General features: G+C 44.9%; 1 protein-coding gene across 9 annotated transcripts in view; it reads left to right on the top strand.

Moving 5' to 3' along the window:
- The window catches only part of TMEM269 (transmembrane protein 269), a 160628-nt gene that overhangs the window by 77411 nt on the left and 65969 nt on the right, over positions 1–17248 (top strand). For all 9 annotated transcript variants that reach the window (XM_069240046.1, XM_069240053.1, XM_069240054.1 and 6 more), the window contains one exon: positions 6416–6513. In XM_069240046.1, coding sequence (XP_069096147.1) covers positions 6416–6513 — 98 coding nt within the window. The remainder of the gene's footprint in view (positions 1–6415; positions 6514–17248) is intronic.

The following is a 17248-nucleotide window of genomic DNA, read 5'->3' as shown; positions in this document are numbered from 1 at the left end:
AATTTATTTTAGGGCATTTCCCCCCCCCCTGGGGCCGGCTGAGCTAGAGGCCAAAATCCACAGGTAGGCACTTTGCATAAAACACCTCTGTTTTCTGTGAAAAAATATGTTGTGTCCACGTTGTGTTTTGGGCCATTTCCTTTCGTGGGCGCAGTCCTACCCACACAAGTGAGGTACCATTTTTATGGAGAGACTTAGGGGAACGCTGGGTGGAAGGAAATTTGTGGCTCCTCTCAGATTCCAGAACTTTCTGTCACCGAAATGAGAAATGGTTGCAAAGGATTCTGGGTAACAGAACCTGGTCAGAGCCCCGCAAATCACCCCATCTTGGATTCCCCTAGGTCTCTAGTTTTCAAAAATGCGCTGGTTTGCTTGGTTTCCCCAGGTGCCGGCTGAGCTAGAGGCCAAAATCCACAGGTAGGCACTGTTTTCTATGAAAAAATGTGATGTGTCCACGTTGTGTTTTGGGCCATTTCCTGTCGCGAGCGCTAGGCCTACCCACACAAGTGAGGTATCATTTTTATCGGGAGACGTGGGGGAACCCTGGGTGGAAGGAAATTTGTGGCTCCTCTCAGATTCCAGAACTTTCTGCCACAGAAATGTGAGGAACATGTGTTTTTTTAGCCAAATTTTGAGGTTTGCAAAGGATTCTGGGTAACAGAACCTGGTCCGAGCCACACAAGTCACCCCATCTTGGATTCCCCTAGGTCTCTAGTTTTCAGAAATGCACAGGTTTGGTAGGTTTCCCTAGGTGGCGGCTGAGCTACAGGCCAAAATCTACAGGTAGGCACTTTGCAAAAAACACCTCTGTTTTCCTTCAAAAATTTGGCTGTGTCCACGTTGCGCTTTGGGGCGTTTCCTGTCGCGGGCGCTAGGCCTACCCACACAAGTGAGGTATCATTTTTATCGGGAGACGTGGGGGAACGCTGGGTGGAAGGAATTTTGTGGCTCCTCTCAGATTCCAGAACTTTCTGCCACAGAAATGTGAGGAACATGTGTTTTTTTAGCCAAATTTTGAGGTTTGCAAAGGATTCTGGGTAACAGAACCTGGTCCGAGCCACACAAGTCACCCCATCTTGGATTCCCCTAGGTCTCTAGTTTTCAGAAATGCACAGGTTTGGTAGGTTTCCCTAGGTGGCGGCTGAGCTACAGGCCAAAATCTACAGGTAGGCACTTTGCAAAAAACACCTCTGTTTTCCTTCAAAAATTTGGCTGTGTCCACGTTGCGCTTTGGGGCGTTTCCTGTCGCGGGCGCTAGGCCTACCCACACAAGTGAGGTATCATTTTTATCGGGAGACGTGGGGGAACGCTGGGTGGAAGGAAATTTATGGCTCCCCTCAGATTCCAGAACTTTCTGCCACAGAAATGTGAGGAACATGTGTTTTTTTAGCCAAATTTTGAGGTTTGCAAAGGATTCTGGGTAACAGAACCTGGTCCGAGCCACACAAGTCACCCCATCTTGGATTCCCCTAGGTCTCTAGTTTTCAGAAATGCACAGGTTTGGTAGGTTTCCCTAGGTGGCGGCTGAGCTAGAGGCCAAAATCTACAGGTAGTCACTTTGCTAAAAACAGGTCTGTTTTCTGTGATGTGTCCACGTTGTGTTTTGGGGCATATCCTGTCGCGGGCGCTAGGCCTACCCACACAAGTGAGGTATCATTTTTATCGGGAGACTTGGGGGAACATAGAATAGCAAAACAAGTGTTATTGCCCCTTGTCTTTCTCTACATTTTTCCCTTCCAAATGTAAGACAGTGTGTAAAAAAGACGTCTATTTGAGAAATGCCCTGTAATTCACATGCTAGTATGGGCACCCCGGAATTCAGAGATGTGCAAATAACCACTGCTTCTCAACACCTTATCTTGTGCCCATCTTGGAAATACAAAGGTTTTCTTGATAGCTATTTTTTACTCTTTATATTTCAGCAAATGAATTGCTGTATACCCGGCATAGAATGAAAACCCACTGCAGGGTGCAGGTCATTTATTGGCTCTGGGTACCTAGAGTTCTTGATGAACCTACAAGCCCTATATATCCCCGCAACCAGAAGAGTCCAGCAGACATAACGGTATATTGCTTTCGAAAATCTGACATTGCAGGAAAAAGTTACAGAGTAAAACTTAGAGAAAAATTGATGTTTTTTTCACCTCAATTTCAATATTTTTCTTTTTCAGTTATTTTCTGTAGGAAACCCTTGTAGGATCTACACAAATTACCCCTTGCTGAATTCAGAATTTTGTCTACTTTTCAGAAATGTTGCGGTTTCTGGGATCCAGCGTTGGTTTCATGCCCATTTCTGTCACTGACTGGAAGGAGGCTGAAAGCACAAAAAATCGTAAAAATGGGGTATGTCCCAGTAAAATGCCAAAATTGTGTTGAAAAATTGGGTTTTCTGATTCAAGTCTGCCTGTTCCTGAAAGCTGGGAAGCTGGTGATTTTATCACCGCAAACCCTTTGTTGATGCCCTTTTCAGGGAAAAAACCACAAGCCTTCTTCTGCAGCCCATTTTTCCAATTTTTTTTAAAAAAATCGAAATTTTCACTGTTTTTTGGCTAATTTCTTGGCCTCCTTCTGGGGAACCCACAAAGTCTGGGTACCTCTAGAATCCCTAGGATGTTGGGGAAAAAAAGGACGCAAATTTGGCGTGGGTAGCTTACGTGAAAAAAAAGTTATGAGGGCCTAAGCGCGAACTGCTCCAAATAGCCAAAAAAAGGCTCGGCACAGGAGGGGGAAAAGGCCTGGCAGCGAAGGGGTTAAATACCTACATCAAATCAGACCATTTTCACATGGTTACTCTACAAGACGTAATCCCACTGCTCAAACAACAAGACTACATGACAACACTAGACCTAAAGGATGCATATTTCCATATACCAATACATCCTTCACACAGAAAGTACCTAAGGTTTGTATTCCAAGGGATACATTACCAATTCAAAGTGTTGCCATTCGGAATAACAACTGCGCCAAGAGTTTTTACAAAATGCCTGGCAGTAGTAGCTGCACATATCAGAAGGCAGCAAATACATGTGTTCCCATACCTAGACGATTGGTTAATCAAAACCAATACGCTAAAACGGTGTTCACAACACACAAAATATGTCATAGAAACCCTACACAAACTAGGTTTCTCAATCAACTACGCAAAGTCACACCTGCAGCCGTGCCAAACACAGCAATACTTAGGAGCAACAATCAACACAGAAAAAGGGTTTGCTACTCCAAGTCCACAAAGAGTACAAACATTTCACAATGTAATACAAACCTTGTATCCAAAACAAAAAGTACAAGTCAAAATAATACTGAAACTACTAGGCATGATGTCCTCATGCATAGCCATTGTCCCAAATGCAAGGTTACACATGCGGCCCTTACAACAGTGCCTAGCATCACAATGGTCACAAGCACAGGGTCAGCTTCTAGATCTGGTGTTGATAGACCGCCAAACATACATCTCGCTTCAATGGTGGAACAGTATGAATTTAAACCAAGGGCGGCCTTTCCAAGACCCAGTGCCACAATACGTGATAACAACAGATGCTTCCATGACAGGGTGGGGAGCACACCTCAATCAACACAGCATCTAAGGACAATGGAACGTACAGCAAAAACAGTTACACATAAATCACCTAGAACTGTTAGCGGTATTTCTAGCGCTGAAAGCATTTCAACCCATGATAACCCACAAATACATTCTTGTCAAAACAGACAACATGACAACAATGTACTACCTAAACAAACAAGGAGGGACACACTCAACTCAGTTGTGTCTCCTAACACAGAAAATATGGCATTGGGCTATTCACAACCACATTCGCCCAATAGCACAATTTATTCCAGGAATTCAGAATCAGTTAGCAGACAATCTCTCACGGGATCACCAACAGATCCACGAATGGGAGATTCACCCACAAATACTGAACACTTACTTCCAAATTTGGGGAACACCACAAATAGATCTATTTGCAACGAAAGAAAACTCAAAATGCCAAAACTTCGCATCCAGGTACCCACAACATCAGTCTCACAGCAATGCGCTATGGATAAACTGGTCAGGGATATTTGCTTACGCTTTTCCCCCTCCCACTCCTTCCATATCTAGTAAACAAGTTGAGTCAAAACAAACTCAAACTCATACTAATAGCACCAACATGGGCAAGGCAACCTTGGTACACAACACTACTAGACCTGTCAATAGTACCTCATGTCAAACTACCAAACAGACCAGATCTGTTAACACAACACAAACAACAGATCAGGCATCTAAATCCAGCATCGCTGAATCTAGCAATTTGGCTCCTGAAATCCTAGAATTCGGACACTTAGACCTCACACAAGAATGTATGGAGGTCCTAAAACAGGCTAGAAAGCATACCACTAGACACTGCTATGCAAATAAATGGAAAAGATTTGTCTATTACTGCCATAATAATCAAATTCAACCCTTACACGCATCTACAAAAGATATAGTAGGATACTTACTACATTTGCAAAAAACAAAACTAGCTTTCTCTTCCATAAAAATACATCTTGCTGCAATTTCAGCTTACCTGCAAATTACGCACTAAACTTCATTATTTAGGATACCAGTCATAAAAGCGTTTATGGAAGGCCTAAAGAGAATTATACCACCAAGAACGCCACCAGTTCCTTCATGGAACCTCAACATTATCTTAACACGACTCATGGGCCCACCTTTTGAGCCCATGCACTCTTGTGAAATGCAATACTTAACGTGGAAAGTTGCATTTTTAATTGCCATCACATCTCTAAGAAGAGTGAGTGAAATTCAAGCGTTTACCATTCAAGAACCATTTATTCAAATACACAAAAATAAAATTGTTCTACGAACAAATCCCAAATTTTTACCAAAAGTAATCTCACCGTTCCACTTGAATCAAACGGTAGAATTACCAGTGTTCTTCCCACAGCCAGATTCTGTAGCTGGAAGAGCTCTACATACATTAGACATCAAAAGAGCACTAATGTACTACATTGACAGAACAAAACTAATTCGAAAGACAAAACAACTATTTATCGCCTTTCAAAAACCTCATACAGGAAATCCAATTTCAAAACAAGGCATTGCTAGATGGATAGTTAGGTGTATTCAAACCTTCTATCTTAAAGCTAAAAGAGAACTGCCTATTACACCAAAGGCACACTCAACCAGAAAGAAAGGTGCTACCATGGCCTTTCTAGGAAATATTCAAATGAACGAAATATGTAAGGCAGCAACATGGTCTACGCCTCATACATTTACCAAGCACTACTGTGTAGATGTGCTAACTGCACAACAAGCAACAGTAGGTCAAGCTGTACTAAGAACATTATTCCAAACTACTTCAACTCCTACAGGCTGAACCACCGCTTTTGGGGAGATAACTGCTTACTAGTCTATGCACAGCATGTGTATCTGCAGCTACACATGCCATCAAACGGAAAATGTCACTTACCCAGTGTACATCTGTTCGTGGCATTAGTCGCTGCAGATTCACATGCGCCCACCCGCCTCCCCGGGAGCCTGTAGCCGTTTAGAAGTAGATCTTAAACATTTGTACATTTGTAAATAGATTACTTGAAACTTTATTATGTACATACGCATTCACTCCATTGCATGGGCACTATTACTAGCATACACAACTCCTACCTCACCCTCTGCGGGGAAAACAATCTAAGATGGAGTCGACGCCCATGCGCAATGGAGTCGAAATGGGAGGAGTCCCTCGGTCTCGTGACTCGAAAAGACTTCTTCGAAGAAAAACAACTTGTAACACTCCGAGCCCAACACCAGATGGCGGGATGTGCACAGCATGTGAATCTGCAGCGACTAATGCCACGAACAGATGTACACTGGGTAAGTGACATTTTCCTTGTATTGCTATGTTTGCGATGTTTTAGTCTAAATGTAAGGAGGGCGGAGCCCCGACACCCTTATACAGAAACCGCCACTGCACCGGAGTTAGTGCTTAGCATTTCATCTGTTACTGCAATCTGGGTGGGTGGGGATTAGTGCCTGCATACCTAAATAGGGAACAAAAGTCTGCCTTCTGAATAAATTTGCTCATATGAGTGGTTTCAGGGACTTGAACTTCTGCTGCCTCATATTCAGTAGATTGCCAGAACGAAAGAGAAGTTGGTGAAGAAATATTCACTGAAGAAATCGACAAAGCAGGAGAAGGAGAATAATGGCTGCTAAAATAATCCTTTGATTTCTGGAGAGTGCCAAGAACTAAAGGCCAATGAGAATAACTGCTTAAAGTTCTGTCCTTAGTGAATATTTGCAACACTGTGTTTTACTCTGGGAGTGCCACTTGAAGTAGTATATCGTCATAGTGAGAAAGTGTCCATTAATTGGTCTTCGTGTGTCCTTTTCTATATGATTCAAGATATTTAATCTTTTTTCTTAATCTTCAAGACACCACCAATCTGCCTGCTGGTTGCTTCTAGTTGGAAATATTCTGGACTTGGCCGATGGTGCAGTTGCAAGGCGACTTAATACCTGTTCAGCTCTAGGTAGGTTTAAATGTACCTTTTTAAGATTATGTAACATCTACAAAGTTTCTTTAGGTCAGATAAAATTAAAGTGATGTTGAGTAATGGAAATGAAGTCATTTGGGGCAGAAAAGCATATGCCATAGATGTTACATTGGGTGTTTTTGTTTGTGTATGTGGCAATAGATCTATGCACCACTGGTGAGAATTTCTTTTATATCTTATTGGTCATTTCACCCATTGCTTACTATTGGCTTTGTGGTTTGTAACTCACAGTTGCTTGCTTTCTGTTTGCTGCCTTTTTTCTTGCTTTAGGCTGCCCAGCTTGAGTTCGTCCCTCCCATGAGCATCCATTGTTTACTGTAGCCTTCCAAGTACACACTTTCTGAAAAAACGGCCTTTAAATCTTGTTCTTATCTTGTCACATTTGCTGTGTTTTAAGAGACAGATCAAATCTCAGGTCCTGTCTTCCGAGGGAGCTTGGTTTTACTTTTCTTTCTCTGACTTCAAATCAAGACAATTTATGTGACAATCCTGTGAGAGTAGAAGATGTAGGATGTTATTTTTTCTAGCACACAACAAAAATGAATTGTGCTGATATTTCAGAATATTTCAATTACGAAAGTGGAAATGAAGCTCGAATTTTTGTAATTGTGAAGTGGAAACAATTTTTTGTGTGCGATCAAACCACATCAATATATTAGGTGATGACATTTTGCAAGTGTAATTGTCTTCTGAATTGTAAGTGCTGTACCACACCATGCATATTCTGCATATTCCACACTACATCACTCCATTTTACAGCACTCCACTTTACAACACTCGACTGCTCTCTCTGCGCTTCCACTTTGCCATGCCACTCTGCTCTATGACGCTCCAGTCTACTGCATGCCACTCCACTCTGACACTCTACGACACGCCACTCAACTCCATTTACCTTACTCCAATCTTCCCAACTCCACTCTTCCCCAATATATCCCACTCCCCCACTCCATGCTACCCCCAGTTCACTCCAATCTGCCCCAGTTCATCCCATTCCACTTCACTAAATCTATCCCAATTTCTCCAGTTTTGGATCTTTCATAGATTCACATGTTTGAATCATCCCCGGCATCGAGATGGGAGTCCCATTGTACCTTTCAATATAGCAGTAAGTGAACTACCCTAGGCCTTACTGGCAATGGACAGTCACCAATATAGCCTGTCCACATTGTTTTTAAAGAAAGAACCAAACTTGAACTACAACCAATATGGCAACAGCACCCTTTATAACACTCCAGTAGGAAATTGGCTCTGTATATATTATCTTAAAGTGAGAGATAGTGTGCACAGAGTCCAAGGGTTCCCCTTAGTGGTTGATAGTGGCAAAATTAGATAATACTAATGCTCTATTTTGTGGTAGTGTGGTCGAGCAGTAGGCTTATCAGAGGGTAGTGTTAAGCATTTGTTGTGCACACACAGGCAATAAATGAGGAGCACACACTCAGACTTAACTCCAGGCCAATAGGTTTTTAAATAGAAAAATATATTTTCCTAATTTATTTAAGAACCACCAGATTCAAGATTAGCGGTAAGTACATAAAATGCAAGGCACTTCACACAGGTAAGTATATAACATTGATTTAAAACAGTAGTAAACACAGTTTTGGTTAAAATGGCAAATAGCTATTTTAAAAGTGGACACTGCAAAAATCAACAGTTCCTGGGGGAGGCAAGTTTGGTTAGGTTTCTCAGGTAAGTAAAGCACTTACACAGTCAGTCTCCTGAGCATATGCAGCCCCCATTGAGGGTTCACGGAAACGCCACAGCACCAGCAACACAGGGCCGGTCAGGTGCAAAGGTCAAAGGAGGGCCCAAAACACATAGGCACCTATGAAGAACATGGGTGCTCCGGTCCTAGTCTGCTTACAGGTAAGTACCTGCGTCCTCTAGGAGCAGACCAGGGGGGTTTTGTAAAGTACTGCGAGGACACACACAAGCCTACAAAACACACCCTCAGCGGCACAGGGGCGGCCGGGTGCAGTGGACAAAGTAGGCGTCGGGTTTGCTATTGAAAGCAATGGAGGGACCTGGGGGTCACTTAGACGATGCAGGCAGGGCACAGGGGGGCTTCCCGGGCCAGCCACCGACTGGGCTAGGATGAGGGCCGCCTGCTGGTCACTCCTGCACTGGTAGGTGGTTCCTCTCGGTCCTGGGGGCTGCGGGTGCAGTACTTGGTCCAGGTGTCTGGTTCCCTTGTTACCAGGCAGTCGTGGTCAAGGGGAGCCTCTGGATCCTCTCTGCAGGCGTGCGTCATTGTGGGTGTGCAAGGGGGTTGTCTCAGGGTGTCCAAGTCGTTTGAGTCGCCTGAGAGTCCTCTCTGCAGTGTTGGTTTCTCCAAACTCGAGCCGGGGGCGTCGGGTGCAGAGTGTGAAGACTCACGCTTCTGGCGGGAAGTGGAGTCTCTCTTTAAAAGTTGCTTTAAAGTTTCACCTCGTGGCATCACTAGTTCTACTCGTTAGCCACATTGGTTGCCTGCAGTAGTTGTGTTGTGTTTGGTAATGTTCTTTCTGGGAGATAATGTAACTGCAGGTTCCTTATTGCACCCACCTTTCCTTTCTGAGTGGTTTCTTTTTAATTAAAATGGTCCAAAATTAGATACTGCCAATTGACTTGTGCTCTGCTTCCACGGAACATGAATATTCAAAGAAGAAACTGCCTGTACACAGGGGTGATGCTTAGATGCAGCTTCGCTCCATCACTTCTGAGGTGGAACTAAACAAATGCAGAGCTGCAATGTGCCCCTAGCGCGGGGTAGGAGAACTGCTGTAAAACTTTTCCGGACATAATATGTTGCCTGGGAATATTCTAAAGGTGAGGAATTTAACATTTCCTAGCAGTCATAACAGAATTTTTAAATTCTATTAAGGACCCGAAGACAAGGGTTATGCTTTTTTCCTTTGCTTTATTTTATACAGCAGCCGTTTTTAAAGTGAAACAAAAGACTACCATTCCCAGCAACCCTTGTGAATGAGAACTTGAATGTCAAATCAGGTTACCCCAGCCCCGTAAAGTCCTTCCACTACTTCACACCTCTTTGTTCGCTCGAGATATGCCATCGCACAGTCTTCAGCCATCTTGTTTAGATCAGTAAGATTATAAGAAATAAAAACACAGCACTGTAACTTGCCCAACACAATCACATCAGTGAAATCAAATACTCAGCCTAACCAACATCATAAATTACAGTCTCTTATGCACACTCCATCACCATTACAGAAACCGATTTTAAAACATGTACTTACTGGTCACATTGAGGGATGAGGTTGAACTTCCCTGGGAAGGATAATCTTCGCCTCCCTGTATTTAATAGAATTGAAACTTTCCGTTAAGACAGCTAGGAAACGTTTCATTCTATGTCAGGACTGGAGACTTGGATTATGCTAGTTTTGCTAGGCTTGCCACCACCAAAGGGGCCACATCGACCACCGACTTAAAGTAGAATCTCTTAAAGGAGGAATCTGAGGGTCAATCTGCATACATGATGTCCCCCAAGTGGGCTCTCTGGCAGAATGCCTTCGTGGTGATTGCACCCCTTGCCAAGTGCGCTCTAAACACGTTGGAGTCCATGCCCACTTCTGCATGATCTATTGAACCCAACGGGTAATAGTAGATGTCACTGCCCTATGCTGTTTCCAAAGAGATGCCGTTCACCCGGAAGTCGCAACTCACCCGTCATCTCCTCATAGCCCTTAAGGCACTGACCACACGCAATTTAGGCATGTCTCAAAAAGCAGGATATGTATTAACCCTGGTTTTGGACTTGGTACGTCTGCTGACAATAAAGCTAACCCCATCCAGGGAAAAGACTGTAGCTGAAATATTCAGGGTGGGAACATCAGGCACTTTCCGACACAACACTTGGCAAAAGAGCTTGGCCAATTTTCCAGATAGCTTCTTCCTGGAGAGGAACCTATTTGGCTGCCACAAGAGAAACAGGTTGAGCACCTGGTTAACATCCCAGAGAACCAAATTGTTTGAGGTCTGTAGCTTTTCTCAAAAAGCCTGGCATCATCCAGCATCTCCTGTAATCTGCCGTGCCATCAAGGACCAGGAGCCTTCAGGTGGGGAGATTGGTCCAGGTTCAGCAAGAGGTTTGGAAACAGGGAGAAGAGGGATTGGAAAACCACAAGAAAGTTCTATCAGAACTGGGAACCAAAATTGAGACCTTCAAATCAGAGATATGAGTACTACTTCCGCCTGTTGTCTCCTGACCTGGGCAGAAGCCCTGATGATTACTGAGAATGGGAGAAATGCATACCCTTTCTTTGGGTTCCAATCTTGTAGGATTAATTTGCCACTGCTGCTAGCAGATCTGGCCTCTAACTGAAGAACCAGTCCACCTGGTGATCCAGGTGGGAGGCAAACAGATTGACCGTGAATGGGCCCCACCTGTCCAACATTGCAGTAAAAACCTGTGGGAGCAGTTTTCACACATTTGAATTGTAGAAACGACAGGAGTACCAATCCGCTACCTGGTTCACCAGGCCTGTGAGGTACTCTGCCGGTACTGATACGTGATGGTCCAGGCAGTAGTGCCACTAATTTGTTACTAGATCAGAAAGATCTTTAGATGGAGTGCCCCCCAGGCCGTTGAAGTATCATCGCTGACACATTGTGTATCTTGGGGATGCCAGAGGACTGGACCCTGTCTTTGGGCCAAAAACAGACTGGGAAAGACGCCGCCAGAAACTCCCAGCCGTAAATATGTAACCTCTGTTCTGGTGGAGATAATGTGCTTCCTTTGGAAAATTCCCCCACATCTCACGCCCCAGCCTTGCCTGCTGATGTTTGACTCTATGGCCATGTCCGGAGCAGAACCGCAGATTGTATTAAACCCAAATCTTTGACTGGGAGTGAATGTTTGATTTGTTCAGCATTCTGTCCATCTGTTCTCTTTGCTTTTGTCGCCCTAAGTGGGAAGGGCCAGACGTGGGTCCTGTGCTCATTGTGTTGCTAGATTCAAGCTAGCCTGGCTGGTGAAGGGTGAGCCAGGAAGCCTGTCCTGGGTGGACCTGGTCTGACAGTTCAGGCTGGACTGTTCCCATGGGGAGCAGATTCAAGACTGATTTGCATATGGCTGGGTCCAAACTGGGGAGGCGGCGTGAGCAAAAAAAATGATGGATTAAACCCAGATCTGTGACTGGGGGTGAATGTTTGATTTTTCCTGCATTCTGTACATCACTTTAGCCTGGCTGTGATACCCCGAAACCTGTCCCAAGATGCTTGTTTCCGGTCCAGGGAGGATCTAGGCTGGACTGCTCCCATGGGGAGCAAGGTCAAAACTGATTTGTATATGGCTGAGTCCAAACTGAGGTGTGGTGAGCAAAAAAAATGATGGATTGAACTCAAATCTGTGACTGGGGGTGAATGTTTGATTTTTCCTGCATTCTGTACATCACTTTAGCCTGGCTGTGATACCCCGAAACCTGTCCCAAGATGCTTGTTTCCGGTCCAGGGAGGATCTAGGCTGGACTGCTCCCATGGGGAGCAAGGTCAAAACTGATTTGTATATGGCTGAGTCCAAACTGAGGTGAGCAAAAAAAATGATGGATTGAACTCAAATCTGTGACTGGGGGCTGAATGCTTCATTTTTTCAGCATTCCATCCAGAACGTTTTTTGCCTTTGCCGCCCTGGGTGGGAAAGGTATCCCCAGAGGTGGGTCTCACTGTGTCACTGGATTCAAGTTAGCAAGGCTGATGAGGGGTAATACTCCGAAACCCGTCCCAGGATGCTTGTTCCCAGTCCAGGAAGGACCTGGCCTGGCAGTTCAGGCTGGACTGTTCCCATGGGGAGCAGGGTTAAGCCTGATTTGCATATGGCTGGGGGGTAAAGGGGTGTGGTGTGGTGAGCAAAAGAACGATAGATTAAACCCAAATCTGTGACTGGGAGTGAATTTTTGATTTGTTCAGCATTCCGTCCATCATCTGTTCTTTTCCCTTTGTCCAAGAGAGTGTTGACCTGAGTCTATAGGTGCCCTATCTTCAAGGGAGAATGGCATAGGAAACGGACGGGACTCCTGTCATGGTAGCCTGTAAAGTTCAATGTGGAACCTTTGGACCATCTGTAGGACCCATGCAATGGAGATTACGGACAACCAAGCCTGGAAATAATTAGCTAGTCAATCCCATACTTTTAGTTGGGAGGAATAGTGAACACTGACCGTTAGAGTAGGTGTGAGAGGCTTGTGCCTTGAAGCCACCTTTGTCACAGAAATGCTGGCTCTGGGTGGGATAGAAGGTGGAAAAGCAGGACTTGTCTTATCAATTGCCGCGTTTGAATTCTTGCCAGACAGGACCTCCAGGGAAATCATGTACTCTGAGACCTTGGCTTCCTCAGCCATGTCTAAAATCTTGGGGAGGGGACAGATAGTACCTAACAGCTTATTGAAGGACTGCCAGGATCTGTCAGTACCCTTCTCAGGGGTCCTCCTTAAATTCCTTCCCTCCAAGGACAGGTGCGGGCACTCCAGCTGCAGGACTCTTTTTCTAAAGATTTAAACAGGCGTCCCACCACATATCTGGCCACCTTATCTGCAGGAGCCCATTCAGATGACCTTGTGTAGTATATTGTCCAGGTCCAGCTTATCCACATGTGCGGAACATGGCTGGCCTGTTGGCAGGAGTGGATTCGAAGAGGAACACCAGGACCTTAAGCAGCCTGCGTTGTCATCCAAATCGCCTTGGGAAACGTCCCCGTCATGATTGCCTGGTTAACCAGGTATTGAAGGTGCCAGGGGGTGGGTGGAGGGGCAGGAAGTGAGAGGGTTTGGGATGTAGGTACGTGGGTTAAGAGGGCCCGCTTGAGTCACGCAAAGGTGTCTAGGTCCAACCCTGCTCCCTTGATGTCTTGAGAGGATGGCTTTGCACCTCATGCAGCTAAGAGAAGAGGAGAGACCAGGGGCCTCAAGTGCATCATGTCTGACCTAGGGAGTCGAGCCCACTCATGCGTAATCTGCCTCGCATGGTGTTCTGCCATGGTGGCCATTGCCTCCTCAACCGCCCTATAAATGGAGACGTCCACTGCCTCATAAAACTCCTCAATAATGTCAAAGGTTCCCTTCCCTTTGAGGGCCTTCAGATGTCTATGTAACGTATGGCTAAATGTATAGCTATACTAGGCACAACGGGCCAATTATGGTACTGGGGGTCCAGTAGTAATGTGTAAGCATGGGTGAGGCCGCACAAATTAATGGGTTTAATGCCTGTAGACATTATCCCTTCAGATTACTGGGATAGGCCATCAAGCCTCAGTGGACTACAGTACTGACCAATACAGGCGTCGCACAATACTGACCCCTCAGGGCATCAAGGCGAATCTGCTACTGAATACAGACCTTAGCTGTGTAGGACGCAAGTTTTGAGACGGGAGGCAAGGCTCCTGTCAAGAACTGCAATGTGCACACTGACAATTTCACTCAGGAATGCAAAATATCTGCGCTGCAGAGATGACAAAATAGCTGTGCTGGTTGCGGCGCCACCTGCTGGATAGTGGACTGCACCAAGCACCCCTCTATAACAGTAGACTGCTGCAAAAGGGATGCCATGTGTACCTGCAGTGCCACTGTAAACACCAATAAAACTAGCACCCAAACGCCGTTTGAAACGATCGGCACACTTCAGTAAAGCACTAAGGGCCTTGGATTTAGAGTTGGGCAGAGGGGTTTATTTAGTTGCAGATTCCTTACCTTAGAATTTCCCTGATGTCTCTTTCTGGATCTGGAGATTTTTCTCAAGCAGTACCCCTGCGTGCTGTTGAGTTGCATTGAACAGCTTTGTGTCCGTCGTCGGGGTTGTCTGTGCCAGATATGATGTTGTGGGTCCTATAAGGGCACCACCCCGGCACGCTGACGTCAGTTTCTTTTCATGACTGTTGCGTCTAAACTAGGGCCCTTGAAATCAGTTTGCAGAGTGGGTAAGATTGGTGGATCGGTAAGGAATCTGCACCTAGATAGTGTCTCTATCAGATAAGGCATACCAACGGTAAGTAACTTTTCTCCAGTATTGAATCTTTCATAGATTCACATGCTTGAATCATTCTCCGTTGTCGAAGTGGAAGTCCCACGGTGCATAGAAAGCAGTAATTCGAAAATGTTACTTTTTAAGTTAATGCAAAAGACATTCACTTTAATAGTTTATCAGTGTTATTAGAAATGACCCAAAGGCTAGCCAATCAGGCGACAGCACCCTTTAGAACCTTCACCACAGAGGCTCCAGTATCTCAGATTTTCTACTGCCCGTCTTGTGATCTCCCTGAGATCTGCTCCGTTTAGAGAAATTCTTCTGAACACATTGATTTTTCCTTTTGGACTAGCAGACTAAGATTTCTAACATCATGTCTACAACCAAGAAAGGATTATTTTGCCTCTGCAGCACATGTGGAAAAAAAAGGCTCCACTGAGAAGATCCTCACAAGGATTGCATACTGCCTTCACCCAGAACACTAGATGAAAGATTGCAAGATTTGTCACACTTTCTCTCACAAAACCCTTAGTGATAGAGAGGCAAGGCTTCTGCTTTGGCAACAAAAGCTAAAGGCCAAGGAATACCCTCTATCTGATGACGACAGTGACACTTTGGAAAAAACTGTGGCCTCTTAAAAAGAGGAAGAGATCTTGTAGAGTTTTTCTCGAAAATCAAGTAGGGCAGTCAAGAAAACCCATTAATGGAGATAAGAACAGAGGAACATCCATCCACCTCTCAAAAACATATTTCCTCTGGAAAGGGTAATTCTGAACCTTCCACACCACCTGCCAGCACTATACTGGTTAAAAAAAAAACTACTGGATATCTTCTGCTGCCTCCGAGAACAATAAGATCATTCTCGTCGACGTACCACAACGGCAGTGACATTTACTGCACCTCCTTCCCCCTTGATAATGATGTCGTCATCGTTATCATTGACGACGATAACCTAAATCAAGGTAAAGTATAAGCCTCCCTTACTGTTGACGACGCTTCAGGTACAGAGAGGATCGACAAAAGCGTCTGTTAGCCCCGTTGAGGAAGAAGTTCTGTTGCTCGTCGTCGGACCTGTCAACGTCAACAAAGCCAGGGAAGTCTAAACCATCGACTTCCATACAGTTGACAACCGCACTGTCGACAACTCAATCACAGTCGATGAGGGCCTCATCGACAACAGCAACATCACTGCCTTCAAGGCCTGATTTGGAATCACACCAATGTTTTTTTTTTTTTTTTTCCTTGTTTTTTTTACACTTAACACTAATACCATTAAGGCGAAAGTCAACACAAGAGACACTTAACATCCCATACCTCACCCAGTAAGATATTATCTGCCCCTCGGAATAAACTCCTCAACGAGGAGTAGGAATATTCAGATGATGGACTTTTCGAAGTGGCTTGTAGCACTTCAGACTTATGCATTAAATGCCAAGAAGAGGATGAAGAGGACCAACAGTATGACAAACAACCATACGTTCAAGATCCATTAGCATACTAACCAGATGCCAGCTATTCACAATAACAGCACAAACCTACAGTGCAAATGCCAGTGTCACTGGTCTCCAATTGACAACATATGCTACAGGACTACTATTGCAGATTCCCACCATCAGGGTCTGCAACTCCACTGCCACAGACACTGCTCCAGAGCCCACCGCCTCTAGGACCTTCTCCCAGAGGTCAATCTTCAGACTTTCCAATATCCTTAGCACTGCTAGCATCTTTGCCTGCTCCACTACCTGCACTTCCAGTAGACAATCCACCTTCCTCAGCTGAGGATCAAGAAGAGGGTGAGATTCAAGATACTGCCTCAATGAGTGGGACGACTACCAAAGACAGACACCGTCCCCTTCCACTCCACCACCAGTATATTCGCCGGGAGACATGGTTGGGTTCTTTAGTGTTATGGAACAAGCTGCCAAACGATTTCAGCTTCCCATTGTCACAAAACAAGCTGAATGCTTTCTTTATGACTTTAAAGAGCAGTCTAGGAAGTCAGTTTCTGCACTCCCGATAGTGGATTCTAATTGGGAAGAGGGCCTTAAAATAATAAAAACTCCATCCTCAATACCCAGCTATACCTCCCAGATTGGACAAGAAGTACTGAGAACTCCCCAGCTTGTCTGGTTGGCCAACTTAAACCTGACTGTGATAACACAGGCAGCCCAACGCAGGTCAGGAAATCCATCTTCTCCACTTTCTGCGCCTCGGGATAAGGAAGGTAGATGCCTCAACACTATCGGGAAGAAATGTTCTACGATAGCAGCTACAACAGTCCGAGGGGCGAATTCCTTGGTGATCCTAGGTCAATACGACTGCCAAATGTGGTTGGACATCTCACAATACATTGATCTCCTTCCTGAAGATGCGAAATCTGAAGCACAGAAGATTCTACACAGGGGAGAAAAGATTTACACTGAGGCCATAGACTGTGCCATATATGTTTTATCCACAGGCTTTCGACAGCTAGCCAGAGATGCACAACTAAGAATCCAGGGAAGGCTTAAAAAAACTTTTTTCCGCTCGGAGGTTTAGATGAAGATAAAAGACATGCCATACAGTGGTGAATTGCTGCTTGGTAAGCATGTTGATGAAGCACTCCAGTCAATAAAGACGGGCACCAACACAGCCAGATTTTTGAGCATCATCCAATATAGAAGACAGCCCTTTCGAGGAGCCAGGTATCGAGAAGTATTCTCCTATAGAGGTGGTTTCCATCAGTACCGGCCCTATCAGGGCCAATTCTGTCAAA

The sequence above is a fragment of the Pleurodeles waltl genome, chromosome 6 (genome assembly GCF_031143425.1).
Source record: "Pleurodeles waltl isolate 20211129_DDA chromosome 6, aPleWal1.hap1.20221129, whole genome shotgun sequence".
In the NCBI taxonomy this organism is placed as follows: domain Eukaryota; kingdom Metazoa; phylum Chordata; class Amphibia; order Caudata; family Salamandridae; genus Pleurodeles; species Pleurodeles waltl.
The sequence above is the reverse complement of the archived record's forward strand: the minus strand, read 5'-3'. Positions and strand labels throughout refer to the sequence as shown.